This window comes from Rana temporaria, chromosome 10, assembly GCF_905171775.1.
Source record: "Rana temporaria chromosome 10, aRanTem1.1, whole genome shotgun sequence".
In the NCBI taxonomy this organism is placed as follows: Eukaryota; Metazoa; Chordata; class Amphibia; order Anura; family Ranidae; genus Rana; species Rana temporaria.
The window spans coordinates 26,469,072-26,491,252 of NC_053498.1; the positions used below are offsets into that span (position 1 = coordinate 26,469,072).

The following is a 22,181-nucleotide window of genomic DNA, read 5'->3' on the forward strand; positions in this document are numbered from 1 at the left end:
CCTTCACCCCACTTAAATCTTTGCATAAAAATACAAATTGCTTCATGAAGATTGATGGCTCTATTTACATCATGTGTCTGTTTATTTTAAAGCAGATGTATAGACATTTTTATAATTTTTGTTTTTAATATACAATGTTGCAGATATAAATTTCCAGTCAAAAGGTGAACTTGTAGGCTCCTTTTTTAAATGTTTCTCCGCTAATCTTAACTGCTCTGTTGGAAAAAAAAATGGCTGTTTCTTACAGAACTCAACAGCTCAAGCTGAATGAGAAAGAACACTGACCCCATCCACTTCCTACTCTCTCTTCCTGCTCTCTTTAAATATATTAATATGAATATTTTCAATTAGAGAGGGAGGGTCTGGAATAAAACATTATCTGCTGTACTTATTCTGCAGAAAATCCAGTGCGCTCTGTAATAGCAGTATTGAAAATGGCAGTTTAAAATCTTTGTGACTTAAATTGATACTAAGTGTTTTTTTTTTTTGGGGGGGGGGGGTTAAAAATAACAAACATGTTATACTTGCCTGCTCTGTGAAGTGGTTTTGCACAGAGCAGCCCCTGATCCTCCTCTTCTCGGGTCCCTCACGGCGCTCCTGGCCCCTCTCTTCTGCCGAGTGCTTCAGCAGCAAGCAGTTTGCTATGGGGGCCATTCAGACACAGAGCTGCAGTTTGGCTCCGCTTCCCCTCTCTCCTCATTGGCTAACTGACTTTTATTGACAGCAGCCACTGGCACCCGCTGCTGTGTCTCAGCCAATAAGGAGGCAGAGTCCCAGACAGCCGAGGCACTCGTGCAACATTGTTGGATTGAGATGGGGCTCACGTAAGTATTAGAGGGGGCTGCTACACACAGAAGGTTTTTACATTTTAATACATAGAATGCCCTAAGATAAAAAAACAAAAAACTTCTGCATTTAGAATCACTTTAAATAACATTGATCCAAGACCTATTTTTGTTTTCCCTTTAAAATCTCATGACAACTCATACTCTGTGTGGGGTGAATGCATCACGTGCAAACTAAGGATTTTTTTCCCAATGATAGCTTTCCAAATAAATAACCTGTATTAATTGATGTATTAGTGTAGAGAAATAACAAGCAAGTCTCAATTAAATATCAATTCTTTCCTCTACAGAATAAGTGAACCTGATGACCAGCCAGGTAAAGTAGAAATGTTACTTTATATATTGTATACTACAACCATACTGTTTATGCTGTTTAGTCACAGTCCCATGGACCTCACATGAACTTTATGGACCTCCTATATATGTCCCCAAACATCTCTGAAATTTAAAAGATCATTTAAAATGAGCTTCTATCTTAACAATTGCTCCATAACCCAAAACGCCATAGTCAAACTATTCTCAAGATGCCAAAAACTATTATAACTTTGCACCAGCACCAAGATGTCTTATGAGATTCCAGTCTTGCAAAGTGCTCTCTATGCTTACTTTGGTTCTCAGGCAAGGCTTTAAATATAGAAAATCACTAACAGTAATACGCTGTGTCATATGCAGGCTTCTGTAGTGTAGTAGTTGGGCAAACTGAAAATATTACATTTTCTACGAGTCCAAAAACACATTGTTACAGCATCCTGGCACAAAACTACATAAAAACACCAGAAAATATTTAAAACCTCTGACCTAGACGGACTTGCCATAAACAATATACCCCATATATATTCATTTTTTTTTCCATAAACAATTTTATTGAAAGATAATGAAACCGTACAATATACAGACATGCTGTATATTGCTGTGACGATATGGCCGATAATCAAACCATAACACAGAACATTTTCAGAGGAAAAAGCGGAGAGAAGGGAGGGAGAGAGAAAGAAAAGAAAAAAAGGGGGGGGAGTGGGGAAGAAGAAAGACCAGCGGTGGGGAATCATCAGTGTCGGCGGTCCTCCGCCAGGGAGGTCACACCCGAAGGGCACTGCAACACTAACTCAGTAGGGATAGGCCCATAATGGTGGCAGTCTAAAAACCATGGGCTTGGAACCCATATATATTCCTTAAAGGGGTTGTAAAGGTACAATTTGTTTTTCCTAAATAGCTTCCTTTACCTTAGTGCAGTCCTCCTTCACTTACCTCATCCTTCCATTTTGCTTTTAAGTGTCCTTATTTCTTCTCAGAAATTCTCACTTCCTGTTCTTCTGTCTGTAACTCCACACAGTAATGTGAGGCTTTCTCCCTGATGTTGAGTGTCGTGCTCGCCCCCTCCCTTGGACTACAGGAGAGTCAGGATGCTCTCTACGTTGCAGATAGAGAAAGGAGCTGTGTGTTAGTGGGCCCCCTGACTCTCCTATAGTCCAAGGGAGGGGGCGAGCACGACACTCCACACCAGGGAAAAAGCATTGCATTACTGTGTGGAGTTACAGACAGAAGAACAGAAAGTGAGGATTTCTCAGAAGAAATAAAAGCAAAATGGAAGGATGAGGTAAGTGAAGGAGGACTGCACTAAGGTAAAGGAAGTTATTTAGGGAAAAAAAATTGTACCTTTACAACCCCTTTAAATTAGAAAACATATAAACTCTTGGTTTGTATGACTCTGCTCCCCAGTCCTTTAGTAAGCAGAGTTCATCTTGTCATTTGCATGCAACCCAATGTGAAAGCAAAAGTGTATCCAACACAAAAAAAGTTTGCCAGGGAGTAAAGTTTTCAGTTAAATCAAAATGATCTTGTAACCCACTTAAAAAAATGTCAATGCTTTGACTTGTTTAAATTCAGCAAGAAAATCTATTGTCAACCAAATTCTGTATCCAGGGCTGGCACAAGGGGTGGGCAGGAAGGGAAGCTGCCCTGGGCACTGAGGTATAATGTGAGGTGGTGGGGGGCACCACAAGGAGATTGGGGGGAGGGAATTTGTGTTGAGAGCAGGAATTTGAGAGGGGTGGCAGGGGGTAATAATTGTTCTAGGGAAATCTGGGCTGGTGTGCTAGGAGTAGTGATTTGTGGGGTTTGTGTTGGGAGGGGAGATGGGTGAAGAGGATTTGTGCTAACATCAGAATATGGAGGTTTTTTTTTGTGCTAGTAGGGGGAATTGAAGTGGGGGAGAGGATTTGTGCTTGGAGGGGAAAATTGAAAGGTAGAGGATTTGTGCAAGGAGGGGGAAGTTTTTTTTGGGGGGGGGGGGTTTGCTGGGAGCATATAGGGTAAGATGATTTGAGCTGGGGGGGTTGGATGGGGGGATAAATATTTAACCCAGTAGGGGGGATGTCAGCATGGGGGCAGGTTTGTAATGTGAGGGAGGGGGATTTATGCTTAGGGGGACAGGCATACAGATTAGTGCTCGATTGTTTTTTCTTTGGTGGGATGGGGATTTTTGCTGACACATAATTATACATCTTGGGGGGGGGGGGGCATTGGCGCAATTTGGCATGTTCGCCTTGGGCTCCAGATGAGCTTGTCCCTGCCCTGTCTGTATCCAGAGCTACAGCTAGGAACCTTCTTGTGTTGGTTGTATAGGAGTTTTTGAAGCTTCGTAGTAATTTTGATAACCTGTATTAAATGCATGAGGGCATGTGGAGCCTGGAGGTATTTGACCATGTTCTGGATTCATCTATTAATATACACATTTTCTGCAATCTGATTCGTACATGGACAATATAATATTACAAACAAGGAAGCAGCATCGCAATAAATATACCACAGAATGCATTTAGCAAGATTTTGCAGGATTATCAAGACCTCCTAAGTGCATATACAACAACAACTTACTCCTATTAAACCTTACAGTACCTTTGTGAAGTGGGAATTTGAAGCAGGACACAACTACCTTGACATTGTAGGATTAACACAGTAACTTGGACTATTCGCGGATCTGTGACCACTTCTTGTACTACCGGCAATTTATGACTGAGACCAACAACTGGCTAACATTCTTCCATGCCAACAATCTGCTGTTTGTTTAACCATCAGAATTTTTGAATATCAATAATTTGCAGAAAAGCCATGCACTATTTTTTTTTAAAAGAAAAAACAACGTTCAATGGGTTTATATGAATGCATGGCACATATCAGTAGTCCTTTCACCATATATGGATTTCGGGAATATGGGCAGTTACATCCTTGAAGTTTGTGTTATACTATAAAACACAACGAATACTATACTGGAGTCTGATATGTTTGTGCTGGTGATGACCCAAGGGAAATGTGGTGGTGGCGTTTACCCCCCAAAAAAATATTTGTTCCCAAACTGCTATACAACCTACAGGAAAGGATCTCAAATGTAGCTCTGGATACAGAATATGGTTAAGGCCTTGTGTACACAGGCAAAAAAAATTCAATTTGTTTATAGATCTGAACACACATGCAGTTTTGTCTAGGCCTCTAGGGCAAAGTTTCTCAACTCCAGTCCTCAAGGTGCCCCAACAGGTGGTATTTTCAGGATTTCCCTCAGATGAAATGGCTGTGGTATTTACTAAGGGCCCTTTCATACGGGGCGGATCAGTAATGATCCGCCTCCATGTGTCCGTAAGCTCAGCGGGGATCGCTCCGTATATATCCCCGCTGAGCCGGCGGCTGACAGGGCGGTCCCCGCACGCTGTGCAGGGACCGCCCTGTCTTTTCTCCGCTCCCACTATGGGGGATCGGATGAACACAGACCGTGTGTCCGTGTTCATCCGATCCGATGACGAAAGAAAAAATAGGACATTCCTCCGTCTGCAAAATCGCATCTTTGCGGAGGCGGGTGATTACGGGTGTCAGTGGATGTTTATCCGCTGACACCCGCAATCACATAGGGACCAATGTATGTCCCTTTTTCATCCGCAAATGGATGGATGAAAAAGCGCACGTCTGAAAGGGGCCTAAGGCAGTGAAACTGATCAAATCACCTGTGCAAAATAATGGAAAGCCTGAAAACATGACCTGTTGGGGGTACTTGAGGACTTGAGAAACATTGGTCTAGGGTACAATACACACAGCTGTGTAAAGATCAGTAATACAGTGAGAGGTTGAGAGCCGTAAAATAAAAATAGAACATTTTATGTTTGAGTGCAGTAATTTATACACACACACACACACACACACACACACGTATATCCAGTCCACCTAGGCATTGCTATTTTACAGGCATTTTTCAGGCATTTATGCAGAAATTTGCAGCTTTTTTGTACAGGTCTTTTCAAGGTTAAAAGGTTACCAATGTAAAAGCAGTAAAACACCTGTAATCTGCCACAAAGCTCCTGTACTTTTTTGAGCGATGGGCGTTTTGCTTCAGGCGACAGAACACTCAGATGTAAACAGGGGCCATTGAAATGAATTGGATTTGTCTTGTTGGGCGTTTTTAGAGCTGAGGCTTACAGCAGAAAAAACACCCAAAACGCCTAGGTGAACAGAGCCTTAAAGCTGAGGTCCACACAAAAATGGATCCTCCGCTTTTTGGAACCCTCCCCCCACTGGAGTCACATTTGGCACCTTTCAGGGGAGGGGGGTGCAGATACCTGTATAATACAGGTATTTGCACCCACTTCCGGGCATAGACCCCCGCAGGGCGTTACACCACTTCCCATCCCCCCGCTGTCTTCTGGGAAATACACAGGTCCCAGAAGACAGCAGGGACCAGTGAGGCAGACCTCCGCTTTAATCACAAGCTGAGCCATCAAATTTGTTTAGCCGGCTTCAAAGTGAAAAGTGATACGGCAACTGCATAGCTGCCAAACACTTTTACAGAGTCGGCAGCAAGGTGCCTCCCCCCGTGGTTCCCAGGCCTCGCACACACGACCGGTTTCCTCGGCAGAATCCATCAAGAAACTTGGTGGGAGAGCTTTTTTGCAGAGGAAAACGGTCGTGTGTACGCTTTTCATCGAGGAAACTGTCAAAGAACTCGACGAGTAAAAAAGAGAGCAAGTTCTCTTTTTCCTCGACGGGAGTCTCAATTTCCTCGTCGTGTTCCTCGTCTGGCTGGTTTTCGACGATAAACTCGAGCGTGTGTATGCTAAGAAACCCGCGCTTGCTCAGATTAAAGTATGAGATGGGAGTAAAAGTAGCATTTGTAATGGAGATAACACATTTTTCAAGCTGTAACAGACTGAAAAGTGCAAATCGTCTCCTACCAAACTTTTACTTAACACGCAAACACATGAGCAAAAGCAGCCCCAAGAGTTGTGCCAGTGGAATCGAACTTCCCCTGCCGTTGTATGTGTTGTATGTCACCGCGTTTGAGAACGAGGAGATTTTGTCTTGACAGTGTGTACGCAAAGCAAGCTTGTCGAGTTCCTCGACAAGCCTAACAAGGAACTCGTCGAGGAAAACGATGTGTCTCGCCCGACGAGTTCCTCGGTCGTGTGTACGAGGCCAGCCTCTCCAGCTCTTACCGGACTCCGGAAATACAACTGCCAATTTCAGTTGCACCATTTCCTGGCTAGTACAGCCAGGGGACACATCTAACCAAGCCAATCTATGCTTGGTTAGATGATGTGAAGGGCAGGGGAGACATTGGGGTCCCCTAATGTCTCCATAAAGAGTACCTGTCACCTGTCCAATGCGATCACATAGGGGTTTATTAACCCCTTGTGCTAGCAATCAAGTAAAAAATATATACAGATATATATAAAATATATTAAAGCATAAAAAAAATTGCTGTAACCCCTACGCAAACGCAAGCCCAGGGTGCGCACTCGTGTGTAAACGCACATGTAAGCTCCAAGTTAACTCTAAACTCATGAGCTGTAAACGCTTTTAAAGCTTCACCTATGGAGATGTTTGGTCACCATAGTTTTTGGCGATATCGCGGATGCACCCAATTATAAGACATGGAATGTTTCGTAACTATTTACTCAATGCAACCTCATCTTTTATATTTTAACCAAAAATGGGTATTACACTGTGTGTTTTGGTGCTAAAATTCATTTTATTATATTTTTTCCTGAACATTTGCGTTAAATAACCAGTTGCGCAAATATCATGTAACATAAAAATTAGTAATATTCAAATTTTTATTCTACAGGGCCTCTGCTTTCAGAAAATATATAATGTTCTATTGTTTAAGTACTTTTATTGCAAAAAATTAAGATGAAAGGATGAAGAAGAATTTTACCCATCACGCTTATACACGCGTCTTCATGGAAAATTGTATTTAGGAACTATTTCGGCTAGCAGGATCCTACATATAAACATTAGTCATTTATTCCATTCATGTGCAAGAGGAAATTTCTTGCTGAATATGAACAATTCAAAGCTTTCAAATTGACTGAAGTAGATTCTCATCTTCAACATTCATGTTACTGTTTTACTATAAATATAGCATTAGTGTTGACAGTAAGGGATCAAGGTCCATTGCTAAGCAAAATTCGTTTTATCTGCATTTTCAGCAAGCCCAGGACTTTGATCTCAGTCCCATCTAATTATTTGCTGATAGCTTAGTATTATAGATACAGAAACATGTTGTGCTGAAAGAAAGAAGTAAACATAAAACATAGACAGATGGAATAATGAACACAGAAGCAGGGCCAACCCAATTAGTACAAGCTGGTAAACCAACATTTTTGGTTTTGAAGTTAACTTTCATAAGCCCTTCAGTGGGAGGGATTATCACCTGTTATCATGTTTCTTACCATATTTAAAATATTTTTTTTTTATTGGCAGTGGTAGGCTGAATACGAATATATTTGTTAAACCATTTGCTAGAAACCTATATATTTCCAACATGTACAAATATATAAGGGGTCCATATAGTGAACTTGGTGTTGAGTTATTCACTTTAAGGTCATCACAGAGGACAAGGGGGCACTCTTTACATCTAGAGGAAAATAGATTTCATCTCCAAATACGGAAAGGTTTCTTCACAGTAAGAGCTGTGAAAATGTGAAATAAACTCCCTCCAGAGGTGGTTCTGGCCAGCTCAGTAGATTGCTTTAAAAAAAGGCCTGGATTATCCTTAAGGCTCCATTCACACCTAGGCGTTTTCACGCCCGACGCCCGCCGCTATTGCAGCCTGCAATACGCTGGAGGGGTGATTTAACATTGTCGGCTATGGAGATGGTTCACATCTCCACGCCAAACGACGAAACGCCTGAAGCCCAAAACAAGTCCCTGACCCTTTTTTTCAGGCGTCTTCGGCGTTCAGCCATATTACACAATGTGTAATCACCCCTCCAGCGAAAAACATGGTAAAAAACGATGTGTTTTGTCGCGGTAAAAAACGCCGCAATTTATCGCGGTAAAAAACGCCGCAAATCGCCTACGCCTAGGTGTGAATGCAGCCTTAAAGCCAAGGAAGCTGCTTCAGTTTGGTCGGTAACTGCCATGGTGCTGCACATGTGATCAGTTATGACACCAGCCATTTGATGGTTTGCCAGTTTGGCTGAGGACACAAGCAAATGTGGCAGTTAGCAATTAACTGTTTTTTGAAACCCTTAATCAATGGGTTTAGTTCTGCTTTATGATTTACTATGGTTCAGGGACTCCGGGCTACAGCAAAATGGCAGCCTACGGCAAGAAGAAACAGGTGCAATGCTGGAGGTACCGTATTTATCGGCGTATAACACGCACCCTAACTTTAAGGCCCTGTACACACGATCAGTCCAAACCGATGAAAACGGACTGAAGTTCAGTTTCATCGGTTCACCGATGAAGCAGACTGATGGTCTGATGTGTCTACACACCATCAGTTCAAAAACCGATCGAGTCCAACGCAGTGACGTAAAACACAACAACGTGCTGAAAAAAATTAAGTTCAATGCTTCCAAGCATGCGTCGACTTGATTCTAAGCATGCCCGGGTTTGGAACCGATGCTTTTGCGTACTAACCATCGGTTTTGACCTATCGGTCAGGCGTCCATCGGTTCGATTTTAAAGCAAGTTCTCTGTTTTTCGGCCGAAGGACAACAGACCGATGGGGCGTACACACGGTCGGTTTGGACCGATGAAACTGAACTTCAGTCCGTTTTCATCGGTTTGGCCCGACTGTGTGTACGCGGCCTCAGAGGGAAGTTTTAGGGAAAAAAACTTTCTATAGCCCCCTGCGTATAACACGTAGGCACAGTTTATCCTCTATATTCAGGGTAAAAAAGTGAGTGTTATACGCCAATAAATACAGTAATTTACAGCACACCCTTCTTTTGGTAGCATACTTATTAAAGTGGAATGTTCTTATGGCCAAAGTTTTGTTTTAAAGTTCATGTTTTTAGAAAAAACTTTATCATAGAGCTTGACATGCATTTTCAAAACCAAACAAATGCTTTCTCACTGCTTTGTGAGAAAGGATGCGCCAAGCCAAAGGTAATTCCACTTGCATTGGGTACTAACTTACGCCACATTGACTAAAACATTGCACATCTTATTCATTTTGAAGGCTTCCTATATTTAGATCTTGGGCCAAATGGACAACAGATGCTCTTCTGAAGCTAACATATTTAAGGAGTCTTTATTTTAGATTCAGACTTGCGACATTTTACAAACGCCCTTTTGCTATGGACTGTTGCAATTTTTGAAAACACAGTCAAATGGAAGATATTCAGCCAGAATAGCATCCTAGGTGAAAAGGCCAAACCCCCCCCCACCCCCTCGATTTCTATGAGCTGTGAGCTATTTCAACAAGATAAGTTAATGTTGCTGGTCTTTTTGCAACTCCCCTCCTCCTGAAGCAACTAAGGTGGCCTTTACCTACCTTTCGGTCCAGCCCTAGGAGACATTGCTGGAAGGGTGAGGTCCAAAGCTGCTGTATGTTTTCATATAAAGTATGTCTCTCATTAGGCATTTTTACCTTTAGGTGTTTATGATGTGTGAATAACATTTTTAAATTATACTGTTGCTTCTGATCACAGGTACCACTGTAACATATGCCACAGTTCAGAAAAAGAATGGAGGTAAGTTTAACCGCAGTAAATTCCATTATCAAAAGTTTAAGTGGATGTCAAAACACTGCAATAAAACCATATTTCAGTAGATAAATCCAATAAAAACCTTCAATCATGGACAATAAGTTTTGACAGTAATATACAATAACCTTCTAAATTCGGGTCACATTATCTAGCTGCCCTATTTCAAAAGATCTAGCCCAGGAGTGTGGTTTACTGCAGGGGCTGACGTTGTCAAAGTGACTCAGTTGTGAGAAAAGTGTGGTGGTGCCATTGTTGACCTGTACTTTGAGAATGTCAATTCAATTTCTTGGTTGTCATACTGATGCTTTTGCTCCAATGTCTTCTGTATCTCTGAAATGAAATACATATGGATTTTTTACACTGTTTTACAGTTTTACAGTCTAGGTGTGTGACTCAAAATGAATACAACTAGTCAGCTAGAATCTAACAGGGCGCATATCTCATTTATATCTAAGGCCTCGTACAGACGAGGGGATCTCCGCTGGAAACGATCCGCCGGACCGTTTCCAGCGGAGATTCCTCCTCCGGATTTTGATCCGATGGCTTGTACACACCATCGGATCAAAATCAGCGCGGAATACATCCGCGGTGACGTGTCGCGACGATGACACGGCGACGTGCGCAACCCTGGAAGGTAAGTACTTCCACGCATGCGTCGAATCATTACAACGCATGCGAGGGAGGGGAGCGGACGGATTGATCCGGTGAGTCTGTACAGACCACCGGATCAATCCGTGGGAAACAATTCAAGCGGATAGATTTCTTAGCATGCTAAGAAATTTCTATCTGCTTGAAATCGATCGGCCCGACGAATCTCCGTGGATAAATATCCGCTAGGCCGTACAGACGACCGGATTTGTCCGCTGGAACTGATCCGCGGATCAATCCCAGCGGAGAGATCCGGTCGTCTGTACGAGGCCTTAGGCCTTGTACTCACGAGCAGACATGTCCGATGAAACCGGTCCGCGGACCGTTTTCATCGGACATGTCTGCCCGGGGACTTCTGTTGTACACACCATCGAACAGAACTCCGCGCGTATACAATACACGGGGTGTGTCCGCGATGACGCGGTGTCGCCGCGACAATGACGCGGCAACGTGGGCGGGCCTGCCTTTTAAATGCTTCCACGCATGCGTCGAAGTCATTCGACGCATGCGAGGGACGGCGGGCGCTCGGACATGTACAGTAGGTCTGTACAGACGACCGTACATGTCCGGGCGGACAGGTTTCCAGCGGACTGTTTTAAAGCAAGTCCAGGAAACAGTTGTCCGCTGGAAACCTGTCCGATCCGCCCGAAAATGGTCCGCTCGTGCCTACACACGGCCAAACATGTCTGCTGAAACTGGTCCGCGGACCAGTTTCAGCGGACATGTTTGGTCGTGTGTACGGGGCCTAAGACATGATCATGTAGGTTAGAAGTCCTCCTGCCCACCATTTTGGAAGACATATACACTTAAGATATCTTGTGTGGCAAAGTCTAGAAGCCTTTTCAGGATTCTGAGACCTAGAAGAACTTACAAGAATATTGGACTAGAGCCTCAGCTACAAGCATTTTGAAGAGAAGGCAAGCAATGGCAGTTGCTTTATGTTTCTCATGGTGGAGTCACTTTAATATGATGGAGAGGAGATATACTTTGCAGAATATTTAGTAGACTTGACATAGGAAGGTTCTCTGCTGTCAACCAGTGTCTATTGGTGGGGGAAACAGTGAAGAGCCTCTGTTGGCTTTGGAAGGTTCTACCTCCACTGCACACTCCCAGTCATGGTGGCACAGAATGTGGCACAAATAGTGCCATTTTAGTCTAGGTTTACATCTATGCGGCTGCGCTTGATGCATTTTCCAGACACGTTTTACAGTGCGTTTTGTGTTTTTGAACCAGCTTTTTTTATGTGTTTTTGCATGCAGTTTTCATACATTTTGCGTTTTTTTCTCTCAAAACGCACTATAAACACACTGTATATATCTGGTTGCCGTGTCCTAACAACCGATGAGTCATGAGCTGTCAGCGGGCTTCCCCGCTATAAGCTGAATGTACAAATAAAATTGCAGGCAACCCCGAAGTACCTTGCCCCATGTTGATGAGGACAAGGGCCTCTTCCCGACAACCCTGGCCGGTTATTGTCGGGGTGTGCAGGCAGGGGGATTATCAAGAACTGGAAGCCCCCATTAACAAGGGGGCCCTTAGATCCTGTCCCCTCCATGTAAATGGATATCAGGTACATCGTACCCCTACCCATTCACCAAATAAACAGTAAATTGTTTACAAAATACAAGAGCCGTTTTTTGACAAGTCCTTTAATCAAAAAAATAGCCCTGAGCCATCTTCTCCGGCAACCATCTCTCCTGGGGCTGTCTTCTCCTGCTTCTTCTTCTTTTTTGTCTTCTTCCTCACCGCCGCTGTCTTGTCCTGCATTGCCACCGGTTACCCGCTAAAAAAACAAAAAAGCTGGCCTTGTCCTGAAGCTGTCTTCCTCTGTTGTGATGTTCCCCGCTGTCCAGCGCCTCTTATGTAGCCATGGGGGTGTGGTCATTCAATGACGTTGCCTGGAGAGCCCACCCCTTGTGATGTCAAGGTGCTTTGGCATGGGTGCGCTCGTTCGTGCCCTCCCTTTCCTGACCTACCAGGGGGCATGCACGGATAAGGATCTGGTATGGATTTTGTGGGGGACCCCACGCCATTTGAAAAAATGGCTGTGGGGGGGTCCCTCCGAATCCGTACTAGACCTGAAGGGCCTGGTACGGACCTGGGGGGGCTCTTTTCGCACATTTTTTTTCCGGCAATTTTTTTTACATTCAGCTTTTAGCGGGGAAGCATGCTGACAGCTGATGACTCACTGTTTGCTAAGCAGGGAGCTGGGAAGCCGGCTGCCACGCCCTTAACAAACAGCTATATACAGTGTTAAAATAAAATCCGCAAAACGCCCAACACTTCACCCTTTCTCGGCCGATAGCGGGGGTTAAAAGTGCCCCGCTAGTGTCCGCAATGCGCCACAAATCCACCCATAGCGTCGGCGGTAAAAATAGCGGCGTTTTACCGCCGACGCTATGGGCGGCTCACTGTGAAAGGAGTCTTAAAGACATATCACACTTTGCTCCTACAATAGCATATTTGACATCAGACACTCAATGCAAACTCCTGATTAATGACTATGTTTAACTGTATTTCAGGTGTGACAAACAACGAGCAAGAGGTAAATATTGTAGTTACTACACCATCATCAAGTTATGATGTGTACTGTTTATATACAATACCTGTTTTTATGGGATAATTAACCCAGGATCATGCTACTCACAATTCTAAAGGCAGTTCCTATAAATCAACACAGACTAGAACCAACTGATGATCATGTCCCCCACCCCCCCCCTTTTTTTTTTTTACAGATTATTTGTTCTTGGCGCTGTTACTTTTTTGTATAGAGACATTTTATTCGTTTTTTTGTTTATTAGGTGCTTAAGTTAGCTTTTAATGTTTTATTGGGTGTTTAGGTTAGTGTAATATTTTATTGGGTGTTTAGGTTAGATTAGTGTTAGGTTTTGATGGGTGCACTTGTCCTCCAAGTAAAACACCTAATAAAAAACCTTTACAACACTACAGCACAGTTCTATAATTTTTATACTCCTTTCTTTTTGTATAGCCAGAGAGGTGAAAAACAAACAGAACTTATGTTTTAGGGCGAAAATCTGGATACCAACCAATTTGTTATCTCTAATTCCGTATAAATCTTCTTACTCCACCCTATTACAAAACACTCAGATCAAAACTATGTTCCATTAGTTCTGATAACACAGTAAACTCATATGTGCCAAGCAGCTACTTTCCCCCAAAGTACACAGATATTAGCTGTGTAAGACGACACTGAATTCATAAACACATTACAGATTGTGACATTAACCACTTAAAGCGGGGGTTCACCCTAAAAACAATTTTCTAACATTACATTGAGCTCACTCTCGACATTGACAGTATGCCGTTTTTTTTTTTGCTGTACATACCTTGTATAGCTATTTTCTTACCCAGCTTCCGGGTAGTGCCTCCTGCGGGAGTTGGCGTTCCTATACAGCAGTTAGTGATTGACGTGATGACAAAAACTACCCCCCCCCCGTCACATAAGGAGCGTCACGAGTTGCCGAAAGAAGCCGAACGTCAGTGTGCAGGCGCCGTATAGCGCCGACTCGACGTTCGGCAACTCGTGACGCTCCTTATGCGACGGGGGGGTAGTTTTTGTCATCACGTCAATCACGAACTGCTGTATAGGAACGCCAACTCCCGCGGGAGGCACTACCCGGAAGCTGGGTAAGAAAATATCTATACAAGGTATGTACAGCAAAAATATTAAAAATAAAATCGGCATACTGTCAAGAGTGAGCTCAATGTAATGTTAGAATTTTTTTTTTTAGGGTGAACCCCCGCTTTAAGCCCCTGACTATTATGCAGGTTAAGGACCCTTTTTGCGATTCGGCACTGCGTCGCTTTAACTGACAATTGCGCGGTTGTGCGACATGTCTCCCAAACAAAATTGGTGTCCTTTTTTTTCTCACAAATAGAGCTTTCTTTTGGTGGTATTTGATCACCTCTGCGGTTTTTATTTTTTGCGCTATAAACAAAAATAGAGCGACAATTTTGAAAAAAATTCAATATTTTTTACTTTTTGCTATTATAAATATCCCCCAAAATATATTAAAAACATTTTTTCTCTCAGTTTAGGCCGATACGTATTCTTCTACTTTTTTTTGGTAAAAAAATCACAATAAGCGTTTATCGGTTTGCGCAAAATTTATAGCGTTTACAAAATAGGGGATAGTTTTATGGCATTTTTATGAATATTTTTTTTTTTTACTACTAATGGCGGCGATCAGCGTTTTTTTTCGTGACTGTTACATTATGGCGGACACATCGGACACTTTTGACACATTTTTGGGACCATTGTCTACATTTGACAAGTTGATAACCATAGTTATCAGTTAATTTAAACGTTGACTTCATTATGATAGTTGGAATTTGATTAGTTGCATAACATCACCTTTTCAGTTTCTAATAAGACAACTCTACTGCTGTTAGTTTAGTATATGCTAGTTTGACTCTAGACAGGGAATGTTGAAACCATGCACGTATGTACAACAAAACAACTGGATTGATTTTTTTCTGCCATCATAAGTCAGCTTCACAACGTTCCCTTTGTTTTGTATGTAAAATGTTATTGCAACCTGTACTGAAGCATGATTTCCTCTTTTCAGGATGATGTCAAGTATGCAGAAATCAAGTTCCCAAACAATAATTCGAACATGGCAACTGTCCCACCACCTGTGGAAACAGAGTACAGCACTGTGAAAACTTCCATCAAGCAGTAGAAGATTAATGAACTGAGAAAATATCTAATGCAAGTGGCTGAGGACATTGCAAGCCAATGTCAGGATAAAGCATTTGAAATTTGGACTAGTCACCAAGACATATACCTCTAGACTCCTGTAGATCAGGACCTACACCTCCCATTTAATCAGCAGTGCCATCCCTTTTTAAAGCTTTTAGGTTCTACCGCACACCCCATAGGTGCTAAACCGTGCCTTGTCTAAAAATGATTTCACTTTTTTAAAGCGTTTTAATTTATAGAAAATTATTTTTGTATAATCTGTTAAAGGACCAGTAAACTGGTTTATTGGTTAACTTGGTTAGAGGGTAAACATACTGTAGTTTATACGAAAGTATACAATATGACATTTACTAAATATGCAAGCAACATTTTTATACAAAATACAAGAAATTGAGAGGAACAGAAAATATACACTCTAGTCTTCAACAAAGTAATTTTCCTGCAAGTTCCCAAACTGAATTTCTTTAAATAACATTGATATCCTATTTAGCCTAAAATGGCTGAGAACACGACAGTAGGGTGTACATAGAATTACAGGAGAATTAACTAAACCAAAGGGCTTCACGTTTTGTACAAATATGCCGTTTTCCATATAAATTTGTGGTGAAAGGAAAACCTTTTAGATTTGCTGGTCCTTTAAGGTGTTAAATTGTTGTTAGATAAGCAATCCTTTTAATGAAAATGGGTATTGTCTACCTGCCCTCCCACCAGCATCACTGTTCTTCGCTCTTTGACATCTGAGGCCTCGTACACACGACCGAGTAACTCGTCGGGCGAGACACATCGTTTTCCTTGACGAGTTCCGTGTTAAGCTTGTCGAGTTTCTCAGCTTTGCATACACACTGTCAAGACAAAATCTCCTCGTTCTCAAACGCGGTGACGTACAACACAGGGGAAGTTCGATTCCACTGGCACAACCCTGGGGGCTGCTTTTGCTAATCTCATGTAACTGCGTGTTAAGTAAAAGTTTGTCAAGAGACGATTTGCACTTTTCAGTCTATTACAGCGTGAAAAATGTATTATCTCCATTACAAATGCTACTTTTACTCCCGTCACACGCTCCAGTTTCTGGTCAAAAACCAGCCCGACGAGGAACACAACGAGGAAATTGAGACTCCCGTCGAGGAAAAAGAGAACTTGTTCTCTTTTTTTCTCGTCGAGTTCTTCGTCAGTTTCCTCGATGAAAAACTTACACACGACCGTTTTCCTCGGCAAAAAAAGCTCTCCCACCAAGTTTCTTGATGGATTCTGTCGAGTTTCTCGGTCGTGTGTACGCCTCTCTGTGCTGTGGTTTCTCCCAACAGTCAATATGGGGTTTATTTACTAAAGCTGGAGTGCACCATCAGTCTTACTTCTGCATAGAAACCAATCAGCTTCCAGGTTTTATTGCCAAAGCTTAATTGAACAAGCTGAAATTAAAAAGCCGATATCTCTGCAAAAGTGAGACTGATTTTGATCTCAGGTTTAGTAAAAAAAAAAACATATGTCACTACAATACACAGGGAGTTATTTACGAAAGGCAAATCCACTTTGCACTATTGTGCAAACTACAAGTGCACTTGGAAGTGCAGTCGCTGTAAATCTAAGGGATAGATCTGAAATGAGGGGAGGCTCTGCTGATTTTATTATCCAATCAGGTGCAGGCTAAAATTCGGTTTTTTATTTTTTATTGCATGTCCTCCTCAGATCTACAGCGACTGCACTTGTAGTGCAAAGTGGATTTTCCTTTCGTAAATAACCCCTGCAGTATTGATGTAAAGGGACAATGCATGGAAAAAGGGTATGGGACCAGAAATGTGAATCAGAAATTGTCAGAGCATGAGGCAGGACAGGTACATATTATCTTTTTAAAATTGGGAGTTCTTATTTAAATTTATCAATTGGGAGTAACTTTAAATAAATACTATGTAACCTATAAATTTGCACTAAATGTACAGATAATTTTAAAGAAAACAATTTATCTTCATAGTATACTTCGCTTTGGGTGAATGTTTATAGATGGAACAATTGATGTACATAGGAGGACTGTAATATATTAATTTTAGTTAAAAGGATGTAATTATTATTTTATCCAGAATCAAAAATGGACTCTGATATTACACATTGCTATTATAGACCAGAATGAAGGCTCTCTATGAGAAGTCTAATTGGTCTCTTGCATCTGAGAAGGTAATGTTTCATGGCTACCTATGGAAAAATATGTAAAACAGGGGTCTTCAAATTTTTTAAACAGGGGGCCGGTTCACTGTCCCTCAGACCGTTAGAGGGCCGGACTATAAAAAAAGCTATGAACAATTTCCTATGCACACTGCACATATGTTATTTTGAGCCCACCCTCACCATCATTGCAAGCCCACCCTCACTGTCATTTCAGACCATCATTGCAAGCCCCCCCTCACCACCATTTCAAATTCAAGCCATCATTTCAAGTCCCTCACGATCATTGCAACCCTCCCCCTTCATCATTATAAGCCCCTCATTGCAAGCCCCCCCCCTCACAATCATTAATTGCAAACCGATCATGATCATTGCAAGCCCCCCCACCTCACCATCATCATCATCCCCTCATTGCAAGCCCCCCCTCACAATCATTAATTGCAAGCCGATCAAGATCATTGCAAGCCCCCCCAATCATCATTACATCATCATCAACCCTCATTGCAACCCCCCCTCACCATCATCAGCCCCTCATTGCAACCCCCCCCCACCATTGCAAACCCCTCATTGCAAGCCCCCCCCACCTTCATAATTACATCATCAGCCCCTCATTGCAAGCCCCCCCCACCATCACCGTCATCATCATCATTACATCATCATTTCATTATCAGCCCCCCCCCACCATCATCATTTCATCAGCATCATCATTACATCATCATCAGCCTCCCCCACCATCATCATCATTACATCATCATTTCATCATCGGCCCCCCCTCTCACCATCGTAAGCCCCTCACAGCCTTTCTCCTTACTGTACCAATCTGCTGTCACGGTCCCGCTGTGTCACAAAGCTCACAGTGTTGGTAACAGTTCTGGCGCACTGTGATAAATGTCCCGCCCTCCTGCTACTAGACCAGCTTGTGTGATAGACAGAACATTGGCTCTATCACACGAGCTGGTCTAGGAGGAGGAGGGTGGGACATTTATCACAGCGCGCCCGAACTGTTAACACTGTGATCTCCGTGACACAGCGGGATCGCTGTGTTACAACCTGTCGTGTAACCGGCGTTGCCTGTCAGGGTCGGGTGGGCCGGTTAAAAGTCATCCGCAGGCCGCATGTGGCCGTAGTTTGAGGACCCCTGATGTAAAACATAGAAAATTAAATGCAACTTTTTGTGAAATTCTGATATTTGCAGGCTCACAGGGAAATCAGTTTTATAAATAGTATTTTTTTTATCTGTCTTGAATCTTTAAGTTCACATAGACTCCCAAAAAGTAATATTTATATTCTAATTGTTTACACAAAGGAACTTTAGATATAGATAGATTAGCATATCTATTCCAACATTCCCTTGTACATGGCGATGGGTAACTGTACAAGTGGTTCATAAGGCCCCTCCATTGTAACAAATGTAGATTTCTACTGGGCACTATGGATACCCCAGGAGTCTGAGCTGGTATAATATAAAAATACAAATAATGGGAACTTGTAACAAAGAAAATTCTTCTTCTGACCAGCCTTGAAATGTTAAAACTTGACAAAGGCCTAGTATCCCGATTTATTTATGAAGCAATCTATACCTATTTAAAAAAATATATAGATATATCATTAATATAGCAGTCATAAATCAGTAAATTGACATTAAAAGATTTATGAAAGAAACATACTCATTGGTTGATATGGAAAACACACAGTTTCTCCAGATGCTTTCATTCGCAACTTTAAGTGCTATTTTAAATTTTAAAAAGATTGAGTGCTGTCAGCTAGATTTTCTACTCTGTTGGGTAGATTCACACACAATGGTCTAAAATTAGGACGGCCTAGCCTACTTTTTTTAGGCTACACCGCCGAAAATTATTTAGGTTAGAAGTGATTCTCAAACCACTTACCTTCAAATTTTCGGCGGCGTATCCTAAAACGAGCGGGCGTAAGCGTGCCTAATTCAAATGACTGGAAGGGGGGCGTGTATTATTGAAATGAGGCTTGACCTCATGTTTTTGACGTTTTTTACACTGCGCATGCGCCGGCCGACTACATTTCCCAGTGCGCATTGGGGCTAAGTAGGCCGTACGGGCCTATTAATTTCGACGCATACGTAAACGACGTAAATCCCGATTCGCGGACGACTTGCGCAAACGACGTAAAAAATTCGAACCTCGCAGCGGGAACGGCGGCCATACTTAACATTGTTATTCCACCTATGAATAACTTTAGGCGGCCTATCGCGTACGGAAACTACGTAACTCGACGGTGTAGGCCCGGCGTACGCTCGTAAATCGTCGGGAATCGGCGTATCCCCTCATTTACATATTCTAGGCCGGCCGCAATGGCAGCGCCATCTAGCGGGCAAAAAATAAACATTGCAGCCTAAGATAGAATGGCGCAAGCCAGCCTATCTTAGGTATGTTTAAGTGTATCTCTGTTTGAGAATACACTTAAACATAGGCCGGCTTAGATTCCGAGTTAGGTCGGCTTATCTGTAGATAAGCCGGCCTAACTCTTTGTGAATCTACCTATGTATGTTTACAGATCTGTCTACTATAGCCTGACTTGAGGCTAAGCTCCACCCTCAGCTGAACTGCCAATACAATACAAAAGTCCAATGTAAGAGCTTCTACAAGCCATTGAAGCTCAGTCATTGGACTGTTGAATACTGTAAGGTGGGACTTAGTTCTGAGTTAGGCAGAAATCAGGGGCTTTTGCATAGCTGGTTGGTCAGAGCACAAGAGCTAAAAATAAAGACACATTGGGGTTGATTTACTAAAATTGGAGAAGTGCAAAAATTTCCAGGTTTTATTATGAAAACTTAATTGAACAAGCTGACGTTAGAAGCCGATTGGCTACCATGCAGAACTGCACCAGATTTTGCACTCTCCAGTTTTGGTAAATCAAACCCCAATGTTTTCTCTTGCCTTTATAATACAATTGTCTGCTTCTAACTACAAGCAGCTTGCATTAACTTAAGACAATAGTCAGCCTTGACCATTATGTTCTTTAACTTTCCAACTAGCCACTCTTTGGAATAATTATATGTTATATTTGTTCCTAAATTCACTTTTTTTTCTGCTTTTCTAAGATTTGTGATCAGAAGGCAATCCAATGACCCTTTTGCTTCCTTTTTGTTAGCAGGTGAACGTTTTTAAAACAATTTTATTAATACATTAATGAAGTGCTGTTGATTTCCTTCCTGGTTCTGTTAGCACATAGTGTAATCTTTCATGTACAAAATGTAAAAGCCAAACTCTGGGAAACTTGAAAACTCTCCCTTGCAATGGGGCTGCACCTGCACTGCAAGGGTTAGGTCTAGGGGGCATAGAAAAGGAGATTAACTTACATGATCCTCTGCACAGTACCTTCTTGTCACTCCACTGGTCATAAAGTCATCCAGACCAATGCAAGAGGTCCAGCAGCGATTGTAGCTATTTTATTCATTTTTGCCTAAAGTGGAACGTAGTTAGAATTTATTTTAGGTTTAAAATGCTTTCAGATTATATTTCTCTTCACTTCCTGTTCTTGTCGTTTTTCACCTTAATGCATTAAGGTGAAAAACCTTCTGTGGTGCAGCTGCCGCCCAGAGCCCCCTTTTACTTAACTGAACCCAAGCTTTCCAGTGATGAGAACGAGCACAGCAGCTCTAGACGCTGTCTTGGGCCCTCATTGGGTTGGCTCCTGCTGCTGTCAATCAAATCCAGTGACACGTGAGTCGGGGCCGAGTCATGCTGTCCGTTTCAATTGATGTAGCAGCAGGACTCGGAAGCGTGCCCACACGAGTGTCCCCATGGAAAACCGCTCTCCATGGGGGCACTCGATGTGGAGGAGGAGTCGGGAGCACCGGCAGGGAACCCCAGAAAAGGAGGATCGGGGCCACTTTGTGCAAAACCCTTGCACAGAGGAGGTGAGTAGAACATGTTTTTTATTTAAAAAAAAAACTTTACAATCACTTAGGGCGCCCATCGCCTGTACCTAGCTGTACCAGAAAATGTGCTTTATTACAGCCTATGTCTGTCTGACATACATTTAAATAGACCTAGAGTCCAAATCCTAAATTTCCAACTTGATGTAATAAAAATAAAAAAACGAAATGCACATTTATTTCTGGATTCTAATGCAAGGTTTTGCTAAGACTGCTTCATAAAAATACAATCCTGTTGGTATACTTGCTGTATTATATTCTGAGAGATGGATATTTTTGATATGTAAAGCAGTGTAAATTATTTTAATAAAAGACTGATATCTTGCCTCATTGTTTCTTTGTTCATGTGTTGTTCCTCCAATATGAAAATAGAAAATAATGCAAATATACATTTGGAGGTGTTTTCAGCTTTGCATTAACTGCTTGGACTAACAATTCTGTAGGCAACCTGCCTACATGTCCATTGTAGTTTAGACAGTGGCTGGTCCAAGCTGGGGGGAATGTGATGTGATGCTAAATTTTTAAGCAAAGACCCTAGAGAATACAATGGTTGTCATTGCAACGTTTTATCTTTTTGGGAAAAAAAAAAATTTGTGCTTAAAAAAAAAACACTAAAGTTAGCCCAATGTTTTTGCATAATGTGAAAGATGAAGTTACGCCGAGTAACTAGATACCTAACATGTCACCCTTCAAAATTGCACACGCTCGTGGAATGGTGCCAAACTTCGCTACTTAAAAATCCCCATAGACGACGCTTTAAATATTTTTACTGGTACATGTTTTTAGTTACAGAAATGTATTGCTCTCGCTCCAACGTTCGCAGCGATACCTCACATGTGTGGTTTGAACACTGTTTTCATATGCGGGCGGGACTTATGTATAAGTTTGCTTCTGTATGCGAGCACACGGGG

General features: G+C 42.2%; 1 protein-coding gene across 6 annotated transcripts in view; it reads left to right on the top strand.

The window, feature by feature from the left end:
* Positions 1 to 16,010, top strand: part of LOC120916458 (carcinoembryonic antigen-related cell adhesion molecule 1-like) — a 92,055-nt gene extending 76,045 nt beyond the window's left edge. For 3 of the 6 annotated variants that reach the window (XM_040327432.1, XM_040327433.1, XM_040327434.1), the window contains 4 exons: positions 1,136 to 1,161; positions 9,773 to 9,814; positions 13,000 to 13,022; positions 15,067 to 16,010. In XM_040327432.1, coding sequence (XP_040183366.1) covers positions 1,136 to 1,161; positions 9,773 to 9,814; positions 13,000 to 13,022; positions 15,067 to 15,180 — 205 coding nt within the window. In that variant the 3' untranslated portion in view covers positions 15,181 to 16,010. Of the gene's footprint in view, positions 1 to 1,135; positions 1,162 to 9,772; positions 9,815 to 12,999; positions 13,023 to 15,066 lie in introns of those variants that run through there. The other 3 variants (XR_005743988.1, XR_005743986.1, XR_005743987.1) reach the window with 3 other exon arrangements.
* The last annotated feature ends 6,171 nt before the right edge of the window (positions 16,011 to 22,181 follow it).